General features: G+C 42.7%; 1 protein-coding gene across 2 annotated transcripts in view; it reads left to right on the top strand.

The window, feature by feature from the left end:
• Positions 1-17,534, top strand: part of LOC137295048 (xanthine dehydrogenase/oxidase-like) — a 35,544-nt gene that overhangs the window by 11,187 nt on the left and 6,823 nt on the right. For both annotated transcript variants that reach the window (XM_067826312.1, XM_067826311.1), the window contains 24 exons: positions 381-489; positions 582-708; positions 1,566-1,627; positions 2,078-2,146; positions 2,902-2,970; positions 4,043-4,181; positions 4,366-4,533; positions 5,826-5,902; positions 6,035-6,128; positions 7,137-7,249; positions 7,358-7,545; positions 8,048-8,201; positions 8,516-8,696; positions 9,123-9,301; positions 11,254-11,373; positions 12,151-12,381; positions 12,814-12,877; positions 13,468-13,537; positions 13,951-14,038; positions 14,527-14,613; positions 14,734-14,925; positions 15,348-15,493; positions 16,683-16,764; positions 17,153-17,248. In XM_067826312.1, the coding sequence (XP_067682413.1) occupies positions 381-489; positions 582-708; positions 1,566-1,627; positions 2,078-2,146; positions 2,902-2,970; positions 4,043-4,181; positions 4,366-4,533; positions 5,826-5,902; positions 6,035-6,128; positions 7,137-7,249; positions 7,358-7,545; positions 8,048-8,201; positions 8,516-8,696; positions 9,123-9,301; positions 11,254-11,373; positions 12,151-12,381; positions 12,814-12,877; positions 13,468-13,537; positions 13,951-14,038; positions 14,527-14,613; positions 14,734-14,925; positions 15,348-15,493; positions 16,683-16,764; positions 17,153-17,248 (2,905 nt within the window). The remainder of the gene's footprint in view (positions 1-380; positions 490-581; positions 709-1,565; positions 1,628-2,077; positions 2,147-2,901; positions 2,971-4,042; positions 4,182-4,365; positions 4,534-5,825; positions 5,903-6,034; positions 6,129-7,136; positions 7,250-7,357; positions 7,546-8,047; positions 8,202-8,515; positions 8,697-9,122; positions 9,302-11,253; positions 11,374-12,150; positions 12,382-12,813; positions 12,878-13,467; positions 13,538-13,950; positions 14,039-14,526; positions 14,614-14,733; positions 14,926-15,347; positions 15,494-16,682; positions 16,765-17,152; positions 17,249-17,534) is intronic.

Below are 17,534 nucleotides of genomic sequence, written 5' to 3'. Positions count from 1 at the left end.
AATCGAACGCTATGTCCTCTGATTATTCTGCAGACATACAATGTATGTCATTTCCTTTTTTCTGCAGACCAACAATCTAACGCTATGACCTCTCCTTGTTCTGCAGATACACATTCTAACGCTATCCCTTTTCCTTATTCTGCAGACACACAATCGAACGCTATGTCCTCTCATTATTCTGCAGACATACAATCTAGCTCTATGTCCTTTCCTTTTTGTCTGCAGACCTACAATCGAACGCTATGACCTCTCCTTGTTCTACAGACACACAATCTAACGCCATGTCCTTTCCTTATTCTGCAGGCACACAATCTAGCTCTGTCTCTCTCCTTATTCTGCTGGCACACAATCTAACTCTATGTACTTTCGTTTTTCTCCAGACACATGGCTGTGAACGCTTGTCTGCTGCCGCTGTGTTCCCTGCACAACATGGCGGTCACCACTGTGGAGGGGGTTGGCGACACGAGGCGGGGACTGCACAAGATCCAGGTAGGTTATGGACGATACGATCAACACAGTTTGTATTCACTTTTACTGTAAATATTTCCCAGGTTTGACATCCAAGCCTCCTCACATTCCAGGAGTGTCTTGCTGAGGCTCACGGGATCCAATGTGGATTCTGTACTTCCGGCATGGTGATGTCCATGTACACACTGTTGAGGAACATCCCTCGGCCTTCCCAGGAGGACATCCAGTTCGCAATGGAAGGTAAGTTATAACTTGATCCTGACAGAATGGCCTTCAACAGTCAGAACATGCTAGGTCAGGAACATCTCCAGCAAGCCCTCCAGTTGACTGTAGAAGTATGTTATATCCTGACCCTCACAGGGTTGTGTTCAATAGTCAGGACAAGTGAGAAACATCTCCCGCAAGCCATTTAGTTGGTCATAGAAGTATGTTATGACCTCATCTTCACAGGGTTGTGTTCAATGGTCAACACAAGATACGCCAGAAGCGTCCACTGGAAGCCTTTCAGTAGACTAAAGACCCGATCCTGATAGTCAATAGACCAGCTAGGCCAGGAATATTGACTACATCAGCTGGCACTGGATCATATGGATTACATATTGCATCTGTTCCCAAGTGTCTTGTCTTCAAGAGAAGAACACTCAGTAGACTTGAGAACCTTTAACCAAACTGGATCATATGGATTACATATTGCATCTGTTCCCAAGTGTCTTGTCTTCAAGAGAAGAACACTCAGTAGACTTGAGAACTTTTAACCAAACTGGATCATATGGATTACATATTGCATCTGTTCCCAAGTGTCTTGTCTTCAAGAGAAGAACACTCAGTAGACTTGAGAACTTTTAACCAAACTGAAGGCAATTTGCAGCCATGACTCATCATATATATCGTCACTAACCATGATTCTCAGTAGTATGTCACAGAAATTAAGGCATATGTGTACTCTGAAACATAGTTGTCCTAAAAGTGCACTGTACGTTTTGTTTGTTATCTTGCAAATCAGATTTAAACTACAAATCAGCTGTAACCAGCTGTTTGTTAAGATTAAATACGGTTATGCCTTCCTGCAAATTTTCTTTATTCTCATTACATCACAGGCAATCTCTGTCGATGTACCGGGTACAGATCCATCATAGACGGGTTTACTAAGGCAGCACAGGTAAGTCGTGTACGTGTCTAGTAATGACGACCAGTGTTACCTGAATTAGTGAGCTGGTTTTAAATGTTGCTGTGTTTTATCTGTGTTCAGTTCTACTTTCCACAGTAGGGCAATGATGCTGACGAAAGATCAGGCGACCCAAGGATTCACAGGATCCTTGAACGTGTAAGGGAGGCAACCCCGCACAGCAAATTGCGATGTCCTAGATGAATTGACCACCCATTTCTATAGTGTAACGTGAAAAATACCAGGCACAAACCATGGTCTCCTTTCACTAAGCAATCTTTACTCCGATTCACCTTAACTCTCATTACTTTACATTGCACTAAGGTTTCCTCAGTGTCTTACGATCACTTTAGTTCTTTGTGAAAGGAGGCTCTGCTAATATTTTATTAAATTTCTCGACCTGTAACTACAATACAAATGATGCGCTTAATGTTTATTCTTCAGTGTTGCCAAGGCGACGGATCCAAGTCCTTGTGTAGGTCAGGAGGCTCAGAGGAAAGCCAGGAGATATATGTAAGAACGATCACAAAGCAATTACAAACATGGAACTACTCTTATCCAAAGATACTATCACGCTCATGGGGGTTTGGATGAAACGTAAACATGAGGGAAAGGGTCAAGCTCGAGGAAAAGTGTGCTGTCTAGCCATGAAACCATTACAAAATTCCGAAACAATTGTTATAACCATTTAAGGTTTCCAACAGACTTTACAAGAACCAATGCTAATCAACGGAATATATATCTTGCCAGGCTTACATGTACTTTTAGTTGAAGCATATATGACAGAAGCGTTGTATTGTATAATGTGCATTGTGTTCGATATCTCATAGTACTTGTACATAATAGGGGCGCTTAGGCATATTCTGAAGAGTGTTATTATACAGAAGGAAAGTCCTGAAGAACAAAACCAGCTAAATTGTCAAGACAAATAATTGGTACCCGTGAAGAACTGGTCTTCATGATTACATGTTTGTCGCAACAGGCGACTAAAGGGATCGGATGGCCAGGCTCACTGACATGGTTGACACATGTCATCATCCCCAATTGCGTAGGCCGATGCTCATGCTGTTCATCACTGGATTATCTGGTCCAGACACGAATAATTACAGACCGCAGCCATCCAGTCTGAATATCGTTGATGGCGGAGTTACACAACCAACCCACCAACCAACAAATACAATACGCATTTTATGCATGGTTATGAAGGTTTCACTATGTCTTTATATATCGACCATGCATGTATGTTGATTCATATTCGATTGTTTCAGCGCACGGACGGTGGTCAGTTTTCCCCTCGATGCCCCTCCCAGGATGCCATCTTCCCTCCGCAGCTCCTGGTTAGTTATCATTACGGCTATAAGACATCACGTAAACTTACGTAAAGTAATCGTGGCGCGTTGTCACTGAATCCGTCCTAAAAACCCTCAGTCCTGAACACTATTTTTCTGAAAACCTCATCAATCCTTTGAACGTACCACTACTGTAAATTCACTAGCTACCCCTAAACATTGCATAAGTCATTCTGATCTGATCATAGGCGGATCCAGAGGGGAGTGAGGGTTTGCATGAGCGCACACACACGACCTTTGTCCAGAAATTTTGTTATATTATCATTGAAACTCGGGTAAAATTGAAGTGTGCACCCCACTCATTTTTTCCTCAATACCTTCCCTTGCTGATGGGAAACTGCAAGGGGTGCTAAATTGTAATCATTCATGCAAAGCAAATCATTATGAAGCTGTATGTCCAACCAAAATACTATTTGGCAAATGGCATCATACTGCGCCCTGTACTGACCTTGTACTTCCCTAAGGAACCTTTAGTATAATGTAATTGTATGATCCCAGCATGGGAATTCCTCAAAAATGCTGCATGGATCTCTAATAAAAATTCCAAGGTAGTGATTTTTAAATGTACTTTTTGCCCTTTGCTTTACAGTTCCTAGAGTATCATTGCTAAATTTCATTCAGTACCTTTTAAATGTCCGAAGCTTAGTTTTGCAAATAGGTTCGAAACTGTAGTAACAAATATATTAATGACCTTTAGAGTCATGAAACCAAATTATGTGGAAAAGTTTGAAGACAGTTCCGATGAGCTGCGGATCCTTATTTTGTATTATGTTGATGATAACAACTTTATTTTGAATAAACATCGCTAGTTAAACAGAGCATTTACTGATGGCAACCAGTCGAAATTAATGGTAATCGATACCAAAGGATGTATGCGTTACGTTCCTTAGCCGTACCAGGATGCACCCAGTTTTAATCCTCAATGTTCACGACGGGAATCACATCTGAATGTCCTATACTGAGTCGACATGCAAAATCGTGTCGACTCAATCGTCAAATCGTATAGGTTCATAGTCATATATTGATTGTTAAAGCATTTCGTTTTATTACATTATCACAGGTGAATGAAGACAAGGAATTGTCTATGACATTTGAGCACGACGGTGTCAAGTGGATTCGACCTCGTGACCTACCTCATCTGCTTCAACTTTTTGCTGATCATCCCTCATCAAGATTAATCTCTGGAGGCACAACCATATGTATGTCATGTATACGTTACACTTCTCCTTCAGCCATTGTATGCATATCCTGTATGCGTGTGTAATGCACCTTTACATGAAATATATGGGTAGAAGTTTGAAGAACTGGTCAAGTTTTCAAACCAAAAGTTCCTTATATCATGGAGAATTCTGTTGCTTGTTCATGACCTGATTCCTTCCTCAGTCCTTGACATAAAGCTGAAACATCAGCTGCCCCAGACTCTTTTGTCCACGTCTCACATCCCCGAGCTGACCAGGCTGACCTTGGAGGATGACCATCTGGTGGTGGGGGCTGGCGTCACATTGGAGGAACTCAGGACCAGACTTCCGGGCCTCGTCTCACACCTAGCAGGTAAAGTAATTCTCAGTCGGAGGTATTGACGCACCAGCCAGGTAAATTTAAAGTAACTCCCAATCGGGGGTATTCACGCCCCTGTCATGTAAAGTAACTCTCAGTTCAAGCTATTTACATATGTGCCAGGTGATGTAAACTTTACTCAGAGCTCTTCATAAACCATCCAGGTCAGGTACGTGTATCTCACCCAGAATATTCCTTTATCGGTGGGTTGTGATGAAACTGGGGCAAATACAGTTAAATTCCTTTACTCTTGAGATGATACTGATGATAGGTAGTAATAGTGTTCAGACATAGAAAGGAGGTAGTGTCAACCGAGATTGTACTGGACTTCACGCCGTCGATCATTATACAGAAGGTCATGTCACCGGGGATTATACAGAAGGTCATGTCACCGGGGATTATACAGAAGGTCATGTCACCGGGGATTATACAAGAGGTCATGTCAGCGGATATTAAAAAGGAGATCATGCCACCGGGATTTTGCAGGAGATAATGTTACCGAGGATTTTATAGGAGATCATGTCACGGGGATTGTACATAAGGTGATATTACGAAGTATTACACAAGCGGTTCATATCACCTACCTGGTATCATACAGGAGGTCACGTCATTGTGGATTATGCAAGAGATCATATTACCAAGTATACAAGAGGTCATGCTGCGGGGAATATACATGAGGTCATGTCACCAGGGATTATACAGAAGGTCATGTCGCTGGGAATTATACAGGAGGTCACGTTGCAGGGGATTATACAGAAGGTAATGTCACGGAGGATTATATGGAAGGTCATGTCAGCAGGGATTATACAGGCCATGTCGACGGGGATTATACAGGGGGCCATGTCACTGGAAATTATACACAAGGTCATGTCACCGGGAATTGTAAGGGATGGCATCTTGATAAGAACCATATAGGAGATCCTGTCAACGATGGTGATTATATGAGCCTTGTAAGGCTAACATTAGGAGGCCATTGCAATCCGGAGGATATATGAAGCCGTGCCACATTTGGCTACTGAAGTCATTTCAATCAAGAGACCACTATGCAAAGATATGCCTGTGAGATGTTCGCAACCACTAGCCGAAACTAGTGACTGATTATTACATACATATCTGGTATGATATAATCGCAGAACACTTCATGTTATAACAGACAGACATTGTAGCATCTACTTGATATTACATTGTTGGTGAACGCAAATGTTCCTTTGAGCAATGCTTCCTTGCTTTTTCCTGTGAGACCTTCCCAACCACAAGCCGTTACACTGTCACTCCGTGTCTTTTAGGCTGGAAGACCCGATCTGTGAGGGTTCTGGAGGATGCTCTTCGCTGGGTGGCAGCAGGACAAGTCAGGAACGTCGCGGTGGGTAGCACTAGCGTTTCTGATAAATACATATAACGTGATTTACTTACTTTATGGATATAACCTGGACGGTTACCACCAACGGTGGTTGGTGATGACAGAGAGTACTTTATGCCTCAACTTTCATTACAGAGTATTGGCGGCAATCTTCTCAACCCGGCCACTGTTTCCGATCTTCAACCAGTCTTTCTGGCTCTCGACGCCATGCTCCACGTCGACAACGCCGGTGAGCTTGATTATGACTGTTTACACATGCAGTGCTGCCTCCTGCACACCGGTTGCAAAGAGCAGAATTTGTGTCTGTGCGTTTTAGCTGTCTGTATAGAATTGAATTAAATTTTCAATATATAATGCAAGGACACATTCGAAAATGCGTCATGAATTAGGATTGATGATTCGCATACATTAATTATACCTTTAATCTCAACTGTGTGTGACCCGTGAAGGTCCGGGTTAGAACAGGCCTTCAGCAACCCAAGCTTGCCATAAAAGGCGACTATGCTTGTTGTAAGAGGCGACTAACGGGATCGGGTGGTCAGGCTCGCTGACTTGGTTGACACATGTCATCGGTTCCCAGTTACGCAGATCGATGCTCATGCTGTGGATCACTGGTCCAGACTCGATTATATACAGACCGCCGCCATATAGCTGTAATATTGCTGAGTGTGGCGTAAAACTAAACTCACTCTCTCACTCACTCAACTTTGTGTCTTAATAGATGAGTGTATGACATTACAGACAGACAAATCTATTCTGTAACCAGGCCTTAGGCCCACAATACATAATAAATGATGATTTCACGGTGAATTGTTTAGATAGACAGAGTCCAATTTTGTATAATACATCTTTATCAGCAGATTCCATCAGGCGTATGAAATCAGTAGTTATTAGGTAGTCTTTAATGCAAGCTGGTACGTATTATTTTCTCAGATGAGTGAAGTTTTCACACTTCATAAGCACATGGTATTCATTTTCCACAGTCTTCATATTTTCCTCCAAACCATAATCACAGATTCTTTCATGGGGTACATTGTTTCAACTTTAGTCTAAAATTGTTACATCTGAATTTTGATAGGTAATATTTTGAATACTGTGGAATGAGTAGAGACTGATATTGATGATAAAATTCACATTGACAGGATGATTCCAGGGAGAAGTGCCAATCTTGATAGAGGGTGTCTGATTGTCTCATATTAAATAAGTATTGCATTACAGTCATGTTTTTATTTCCCAGTCAAAGGTCAACGTACACTGCCTTTCCGTAACGTGATGACATTTACGCCACCTTTAAAAGGGCTTGACCCCACCGACGTCCTCGTCTGTGTCACCTTGCCCTTCGCGAAACAGGTGCGTGTTTGTGTAGGAATACTGTTTTTGTTTTCACATCAAATATTCGGTATTTAGTAGCAGCGTCATCTTGTGTCGTCGTAAATTGATTTATGTTTGTGGTGGCAGGGTGATCATGTGATGTTCTACAAGCAGCCTCAACGCCGAGGGTTTGACACGTCATATGTCAGTGCTGTAACGGGGATATCATTTCAACCAGGAAGTGACGTCATCGAGGACATTCATTTCACTTTTGGCGGGAAATGTTTCCAGCCTGTTGTGAAAATTCAAGATCTTCAGCAGGAAATGGCAGGAAAGTGAGTATGAGAAGTGATATCACTCTCTGGCCACACAGCACCTTCACACATATTGCGGAATAGACCGAACATGGTACTGCAAGAACTATGGTGATATATTTATAACTGTCAAATGTTGGAACTGATATTTAGTTCAACACCGGAATCTAGTACCACTGAACATCTACTTTTAAATTGCATCTTATGTCATGTTTCCGACCATTTTCTTTGAAAAAATATCTGTTTTTTAAGAATATTTTTGTGCCACGTGCATGCCCAAATCCCGGGCGGTGGTGTAGCCTAGTGGTTAAAGCGTTCGCTCGTTACGCCGAAGGTCCTGGTTCGATTCTCCACATAGGTACAATGTGTGAAGCCCACGGGAATTGTAGTTGTGTATTTTAACACCTATGGAATGTCAGTGATTGTCTGACCCGTTCATGTTTAGTCCTAGGAAGTAGCCATGGCATCTAATGTCGGTTAGTACCTCCATAGCTCTTATCTCTTGTGCTTCTCATTTTTTCAGGAGCTGGTCTTTGTCATTGGTACCGTGCGTCCTTAAATCCCTCGGTAAGCTCCTTGACAACAGGACGACGACCGTCACTGCAGACGCCCGGCATGTCGCTCTGGCCCAAGTTTTCAAATTCATGTTTGCTGTAGAAGAGGAAGTCAATGGAAAGGTAAACCATGGGTAACACAGTGGTGAACATTATTGGTAACTGCAATACTACAGATGTGCTCTAATCAATGACATGAATGCCAACTTCATCTCAACACACTTCAAAGCATGTCACCTCACCCCACTCCTCCCCACCACACTTCACCTCACCACCACCTACTCCACCGATCTCCTCCTCATCTCACATTTCTCCACCTCATCCACGTCCACGGGTAATAGAGCCGATGGAACAGCGCAGTGGTTCAAACCTTGGTTCCCTACTTGGGTACAAAGTTTAAAATAGTACAGAATCGTGTTGTTTCTTTTATTTTGAAGACTGCCTCCAACGGTCCGTCTGCCCTGTCTACTGTGGACTACGAGAGTACCCGAGTGTTTGACACTGTCAGTCCAGATCAACCTCCGGAAGATGCCATACGTCGTCCTATCCCACACTCCAGTGCCGTACAGATGACGTGTGGAGAGGCTGTGTACCTGGACGATATCCCGCGATCTGAAGGTAGTAATGGCAAATCCTTTTTTAATCCGTATTAAATGCACTGATCGTGAGATCAAGATTTCCGTGAAACGTACCGCGAGACATGATTTTCCAAATGTCGTACCATTACATGTAGGTTAGAACATATAATTATCAAGATGCTTGGAAGTTAACGGTATATGTGTGATACGGGGTCTGGACTGGGTTGCTTTTCTCAGTAATTGCTGTTTTGATTTACGTCCTTTGGGCACGCCAGTAACCTACAATTGTTGATTAAGTCCCGGTTCATGTTAGGTTAACGCCATCTCAACTCCAACACATACGAGTTTCTAAACGCCGTTGATCCAAAAATAAGGTGGCTCCCCATGACATAACAGGAATATTGTTGACAGTCGCATTAAACCAACCCACGTATGTTTGTGATACAATAGTGTGAATACATTGTAGGTGAACTGTATGCTGCACTTGTTTTGAGCAAGCGACCACATGCTCAAATCAAAGACGTGGACGTAACTAAAGCAATTGCGTTGCCCGGGGTGACGGGATATGTGGATCATCAGGATGTGCCGGGCAAGAACCTATGGGGATGTGCCATACACTGTGAACTTGCATTTGCTGAAACAGAGGTTAGTGGAACAATTTTATTATTTTCTCTTTTATTCAGTTTTACAAAGAAAATTAATTTATCAGCATTGTTTGTCCTTAACCCTGAAACCATAAAAAGTTGTGGGTTTTGATCAGAATGTGTAGGCAATATGTTTTAGCTATAATCTAAGTAATTCCCGGTAAACAAGGGCATACGGGTCCGTAGAGAACAAAAGATCTAGGTCCGAATGGTGTTCAGTCGGCATCAGGCCAAAGGACCAACATTAATTTCGAACGCTGTTGACCAAGTTTCCTGGTATTACAGAAGAGTCGAAAGACGTCTCACTTACTCACTCAAATAATATAATTAATGCTCAGATGCAACATTTTAAAAAATATAATGTATATATACTGAACCGCAAAAGTGATGTCAGCATGAGAAATGTTTGGCCAGATATGTTTCATCGTAATTTTAATTATATTTTCACTTTTTGTATGTTAGCTAGACATGGCTCGTAGCAAATGTTCAAGAAAATTAATTTTGGTTTCAGATTCTGTAATTGATACAAAAAACATGTCATCAAACGCAGTTTCTAAAGTAATGATGGGATGAGGTTTTTATGCGTAGTTTATGAAATGTCAATGCACGTGCTTCCCGAGGTGTCATCCCTATGAGAAGAGCCGCCGAATATGCACCGAAGCATTCACTGTTCGAAAGAAGAGACATGCCCGATTGTCAAGGGAACAGACGGACCAAGCTTAAGGAAGACTGAATGATGGCCAAACTACAAGACATGTTGCAAATCATTTTCCAGTTTATGTTGGAATAATACATCGCCTACAACAACGAGACCAAACCACTGGAAGCGGAAGACCGTCTGTGACAACGTTGAGGCAGTTTGTCCGTCATCACCTAAAGAATCGTTTCTCAAGGGCTTCTGAAACTGCACTGACAACAATTGGCAATCACAAGAGACCAATCAGCGCCGACACAGTGCGGAAGCAAGTCAGATGTCAGATGTCGCAGGCCATACCGGATCCGGTTCTCACTCTTCGAAATCGTCTCCAGTGGAACACATATCATCGGAACTGGCGTCACCGGGAGTGACCAACTGTGGTATTTTCAGACGAAAGCCGGTACTGCGTCTCGACGGCTGATGGCAGAGTGAGAGCGGGGCAACAACGCGGGGAGCGTTTTAAAGATAATTGTGTCCGGGAAAGATGGGGAGGTCCGAGCATAATGGTGCTGGGTGCTATTGCTCTCAATCACAAACTAGTTATAGGCCTTATACTGTTCCAGAATATTGGCCCTGGTAGAGGAAATGTTGTAACATTTGCCCGCTACATTGATCAAGCGCTGAGACCCTTCGTCGTGCCACATTTTGGTCGTCGTGGAAACCACGTCTTCAATCAGGACAACGCGAGTGCTCGTACTGCCAGAGCAACTGGCGACGTCCTCCGCCAACATGGCATACAAACTCTTCAATGACCTGCCATCAGTCCAGACTTGAGCCCCATAGAACACTTGTGGGACGAGATTCAGAGGAGGCTGAATGATGTGCGACCAAGGCCAACCACTGCAGCTGAACACATTCAGGCGTATCACCGAGTCGGGGCGCAACTTCCTATGGCCTTCACCATCCACTCCATGTACAGATGATGCATCGCTATTGTCAACGCTGAAGGAGACTATACACGTTATCGGATCTCACTGTCTCGCCACCTGGCGTCATTTCGACTTGTAATTGTCTGAAATTGGTCTTTAAGTCGTGATGATCAAACCCATCAATTTTGAAATCTTTTCGACAATTTTTGTCTTATTTACGTGCGTTTGAATTAAACTGATAACCAATTTAAAAAAAGGAGTGAGGTTTTTTTGCGGTGTGGTTTATATGATGATAAATGCATTTAAAGTTCTAGAGTGGTTTTTTATTTTTCGTTATATAATTATACTTCTGTGATATTTATATTGATATTTTGAGTAATTCTTCAGGTGAAGTGTTGTGGTCAGATTATCGGCCTTGTGCTTGCTGAAGATCGCCAGGTGGCGCAGGAAGCAGCAAGACACGTGACGGTGACCTACGAGGATCTTCCTGCCATTCTTACTATTGAGGTACTTATGCTGTGCTGTAGGTGTTTTCAAGGAGACCTGTGTAGTATGCAACGGAACCTATTTCTGAGGGCTGTTGGCACTGAGTTGACTGTTACCGGTTACACAGTATATTCTTGTTATATTACCACCGTGTGCGTAGTTGGTACTATAGCCAGTTTGGCATTATAACCTGGGTATTATAATACTTGGGAATCCATTCTGGTAAAAGCACGTGTATATATTTCGTTGTGACCAGGGTGCACTGTAGGTGTGAAACGGTATACCACGGTATTAGTAGAACCGGGGAAAATTGCCTTGTGTTTCACATAGAATAATGCAATCCCCCAAAATCGGTATTTTCGGTTTTGGGACCGTTTATTTACGTTCTGAAACATTTTTCTAAAAAGTCTAGAAGTCAGTTTGTCAAATCGACGTGTTTCTTTTCTTTTCTGCATTACGAACATATGTCATATACCGAACCCAAATGGACCGAAACGAAGGACTTATACCGCAATACGTGGTAAGAGCGTACTGTTTCGCCCTTAGTCCACTGTAACGCAAATATAGATTGAAGAGGCGTTTGGCCTACTTGAATCAGACTTCAGATGCCAAATAAATCCCCTATAAAATGTCCCGTAGGACACGGAAGTTTGGTAGCCTTGAAAATAATAACATCATCTATAGACTCAACATTTGTAAATATGGTTGAGTTCTTTGTATCATGATTTTATAAGTCAAACAATCGTTGCATCAGCACATTTAACAATACCGATTCATCATCAACACCTTGTGTTCCAGGATGCCATACGACAGAAGGCTTTCTTTACTGAGAAACCAGCCACACCAGCCATCGTCTTCGGTGACGTTGAAGCCGGTTTTGCTGCGTCTGATGATGTTATTGAGGGCCACGTGGACATCGACGCCCGCGAACACTTCTACATGGAGGACCATGGTGTTCTGGTAAAGCCAGGAGCAGAGCATAACGAGGTTGACCTTTACTGCACGACACAAAATCCTGCCATGGCACAGGTATATATCATTGTCTTTGATTAAGTGAGAATGATTTTACGAAGCTTTTTTGCAATATTGCAGCAATATCACGGCGAGGAAACCAGATTGTGACAAGTGAACACATTAACCATTTGACTTCTCCATCGGCCCAATACTTTGAAGATCAACACTGAGTGCGTCCAATGTGCACCCATATAGTAACGTGAATTTGGTGTATTGTTGATATCCTATCCATGTGATCGTAGCCGATAAACGTAGATTGATGCTCATGTTGTTGATCACTGGATTATCTGGTCCAGCATCAATTATTTACGGACTGCCAATTGTGTACTCCCAATTAAGCTGAGAATACAAAATGGATTTTCCTTAATAACCATATATCGATAATCATATTCCAATGTGCAATGAACACCTTGTAATTGACATGCACTCAAATTATCCCTTTTGCAGAAAAGTATAGCTCAGGTACTGGGTATTCCTCTCAACCGCGTGGTGTGTCATGTCAAGAGACTGGGTAAGATTTTTGTTGGTTTTGATCTATCATTTGATACAACCAATTCTAAGAAAAGTCGTTGAACATTCCAGTCTGAATATATTTATGCTCTTATCAAGCTTGAAACTTCAGTGTAGATGATAGAACCTGTAGTACACATATACACCTGACGTTTACTTGGAGATATTCATGTGGTTGTCAGCGCTTGCTCGAAGTTTGGTTACAGATATCAATACCGTTGTCAAGCTCTGGCTAGAAGTTTGGTTGCAGATCTGAATACCTTTATCAAGCACTTGCTCGACCTTTGTTTACAGATATCAATACCATTGTCAAGCTCTGGCTAGAAGTTTGGTTGCAGATCTCAATACCTTTATCAAGCTCTGATAGAAGTTTGGTTACAGATGCCTTTTTAGCACAGATGTCTTTTGAACCCTTATTCAGCATTTGTCTGTCATTTATATAGAAATGTCTCCGTTATCACTGCCTTGACATTTCGTAGATATTTTACTTTTTAACATTGTATATATTGAGCTATGGTAAACAAAAGACATAAACATTATGTTTACCATTCAAAGTCCTCAAACGTATTAACCAATCTGCTGCACTTACAGGTGGTGGTTTTGGCGGAAGGGAGACGAGAAACGACCTTCTGTCTCAGCCTGTGGCCGTGGCTGCCTACAAGTGAGTCGTGTGCGGTGGGGTAGCCTAACGGGTAAAGTGTTCACGGTGGTTCGATTTCTAACATGGGTACAATGTGCCAAGTCCATCTCTGATGTCCCTCGCCGTGATATTTGGGGACTAACGCTAAAAAGCGGCGTGAAACTAAACTCATTCCCTCATTACAAGCATGTTCACAGCCTGAAATATGTGCGTGAATAAAGGAAACATCAGGTACACACTGGCATTTGATTTTAGCATCCATATTGCAGTGGGGGCTGTCCTAAATAAGTTTCTCATGGTACTCAGGATGCATCGAACTGGGGTCACCCCTGTGACAAGTAAACGCTAAGGCCACCAGACTGAACAATAACAGCTGTGTTGCACTGAAACTTCTACAATGACGTCGTTTACACCGTGTGTTGTCGCTGTTGCAGATACCGACGGCCGGTGAGGTGTGTGCTGGACAGAAGAACGGACATGGTCATCTCAGGGAAGGGGCCCAGGTTTCACGCCAAGTACAAGGTGGGGGACATCAGCATCTAATACTATAGGGTTGTAGCTGTGGCAGAATCTACTTCTGATAAAAGAGTATCGGTTTCATGTCTTCGTCCTCCGCTCCCATCCCTATCCAGACCGTCTAATCTGTGAAAGTAAAAGATACACCTCAAGATTTATGCTATTTTCAGCTGCGTGTTTACGTCTTTGTTCTTGTCTGAGTCTTTCAAATGTCAACCATGATACTGAAGATAAGGTTTCCAGTGATTTAGAGTCATTCTTCAATCTTAAATGATATTTGTTTTGTGTGTGTGTGTGTACTTGTGTGTGTGTGTGTAGGGGTGGGTGATGGGGTAGCCTAGTGGTTAAAGCTTTCGTCCGTAACGTCGAAGACAGGGGTTCGATTTCCCACATAGGCACGTTGTATGAAGTCCATTTCTGGTGCTCCCGGCGTGATATTGCTGGGATATTGATAAAAATAGGTCTGAAACTCAACTCGCTCACTCAATCTTCAGGTCGGCTACACCAAAGACGGCCGTATCCAAAGCGTTGTCATGGACATGTACGTCGACGCTGGCCATGCTGCTGACATCTCTTACGCCGTGAGTATATGAGTATATAAATTCTCCGAGAAACTACATGCACCATCACCAAGTAAAGGGCAATAGTGTTCGACATCAGTATCGCATGTCTACCCAGTTATACGCTTCATATGTTCACAGTTCCTGCAGATATGTGTGTTGAACTTCGAGTCGGCGTACCGCTACCCCAACTGCCGTATAACGGGGTACCTGTGTAAGACGAACACTCCCCCTAATACAGCCATCAGAGGGTTTGGTATGCCGGACAGCTTCCTGGTGTCTGAGATGATAATGACAGAGGTCGCCAGCAAGCTAAACATGACTGACATTCAGGTGAGTACTGTCATGTTCCCTGTTCTCTCTCACCGAAATGATCCTGTTTAGAATTGGTCTTCAGCAACACATGCTTGTCGTAAGAGATCACTAACGAAATCAGGTGGTCAGGCTGCTGCCTTTATTGACCCATCGTATCCCATTTGCGAAGGTCGAATATCCTCTGAAATATTGCGGAGTGCGGCCTAAAATTACACAGACACAGACGCACACACAAACGCACACACAGACAGACACACACAGACACACAGATAGACACACACACACACACACACACACACACACATTGCCTGCACGGATGACAAGCATCTCTTGGCATTCCTCCAGTGTGCTCACATGCTCAGGATTGTGTTCTGGCACCAATTTATTATCCAATTGTTCTTGGTCCAAGCGTGTGATCCGTATGGTACGCGTGTTTCCAGGTGCGTGAAATAAACATGGTGAGAGAGGGCGACATGACGGTGTCGTGCATGCTGCTGGACAACTGTACGCTGTCGAGGTGTTGGAGTCAGTGTTTGGAGCAAAGTCAGTATGAAGCCCGGAAAAAAATGGTGCAGGAATTTAACAGGTGAGTCAAGTGAAAGTGTTTTCAGATTTGTCCGACAATGTTGTTTAACTGGTAAATCAGGGGAAGATGTTTAACAGGTGAGTCAGGTGAAAGTGTTTACAGATTTGTCTGACGATGTTGTTTAACTGGTAAATCAGGAGAAGATGTTTAATAGGTGAGTCGAACAACACGTGTGCAAGGATTTCACGTTGGAGTTGGGGGAGGTGGGTGGGAGATTGCTGTGAATATCATTTACAGACATTGAACAGATGAGCCACGTGAAAGGGCTTACAGTTAATAAGCTAACAGATTAGTCAGAGGCAAAGGTTTAACATTAAAGGTAATGATGGGCATATGCACAGACTCAGCAGCGTAGAGTTTCGTAACAATAATTTGGTCACGACAATTGGTCTCTCAGTCGATACGTCATTCAGCATTGACAATGTTGAAGAGAAATATTTTTATGGGAAGACAATATGTTAATTACTTGTAGTAACCTGTTCTTTCAATTAAGATGTTGTCTGTCCAAAACTTAAGTGTTTCCGTTCATCATTCCAAATACCACCCAAAGAATGTTATATCGCATATTCCTTTGAATATACGTATATCCTGTAGGGCTCTGTACTTATTATATACCTAAAGTATGCATCTCACTATATATTAGGTCATCTCTTGTTTTCCCAGAATAACCGCATTTGAGGTTTTTGTTTTGGAGGGACATGTTTTACTTTTCGTTAGTAAGACCTCTTCCCAGGTTTTACTTTTCCTAACTTTATATGAACAGCAACATTCAAATGATACATGAGTGTTTAAAATCAATTGAAAATTATCGTTCAAGATTAAAATCACAACACAGATATTAATGTTTAACGAAACAGGATTGGACCCACAAATATCACATCCGTAGACAGACGATCTACTGCATGGCCACCGGCTGACACAGGTGTTGGGGTTAAATTATCTAAATGTACCTATCTATTATAGTTACTGTCGTTAAATTGATTTTACGCGCGCTGCAGTTATTGTTTTGTAGCTTTATTAAGTGATCATCTACATTGTAATTACCCATCATTGACGAGGTTTTGCGAGACAATGCAAAACTACCGGGGTCGGGAAATGCCACCACCCACCCTCCGGTTTTACATTGTCTAACAAGTCTCGGAGGCGTGTTTTCTCCTATACTTACCCACTCGGTGTACATGTGCTACAGACAAAGTCGTTGGAAGAAGCGAGGCTTTGCGATGGTCCCCTACCGATTTGGTGTCGGATACAACGAGAAGTATCTGTGTAAGGTATGTGGACAAGCTGTCAAATGTTATCTATTACATTTTGGTAGGTATGAGTAAGCTTAGTATTACGACGCACACAGCAGTATCCCAGCAAAATGGAGGCGGTTTCGAGATAATTCTCATGTTCTGGATAGAGGGCAGAGAACCCAGTGATCGACAGCATGAGTATCGATCTATGTATTACTGATACAATAACGTGTTATAGAGTCTGTCAACGAACCTGACCACCCGATCACGTTAGGCTCATTTTTTGTCAAGCAGGGGCTACGGAATACAAACCGTCACTGTGTCATCGCTGATTTTCAACATTTCATTAAAATTCACTGGCCCATTTTGCCATTTAGGCTGGAATATGTCAGGATGGATGATCAAGAATTGATTCGTCTTGCAGGCAGGTGCACTGGTACACGTGTACGTGGACGGCTCGGTGCTACTGACCCAGGGAGGGACGGAAATGGGTCAAGGACTCTACATCAAGATGATACAGGTGTTACTAAAACCAACACTTCGCGAGAGATTAGTACTTCCGGTGATAAAGTTGGTCTCATAGTTGTCAGTGAACATTAAGGAAACGATCGTTCTAGCAGGGATAACAAATGTCCTATATTACCATCCCCAAAGTAAAGCCTTGTAAAGTCACATTTGGGGATGAATTCGTAAATTTGAACTGGTTCTCAAATACACGTTTGTCACCGGCACGCTTTACACCGTCTCGCCCATCGCATGTTGTCACGCGCATAGGAAGACGGGAACGAGGCTTGTACCGGTAGTAG

The sequence above is a fragment of the Haliotis asinina genome, chromosome 8 (assembly GCF_037392515.1).
Source record: "Haliotis asinina isolate JCU_RB_2024 chromosome 8, JCU_Hal_asi_v2, whole genome shotgun sequence".
Taxonomy (NCBI): Eukaryota; Metazoa; Mollusca; class Gastropoda; order Lepetellida; family Haliotidae; genus Haliotis; species Haliotis asinina.
Note: the sequence above shows the minus strand (reverse complement) of the source record. Positions and strands in the feature narration are given on the sequence as shown.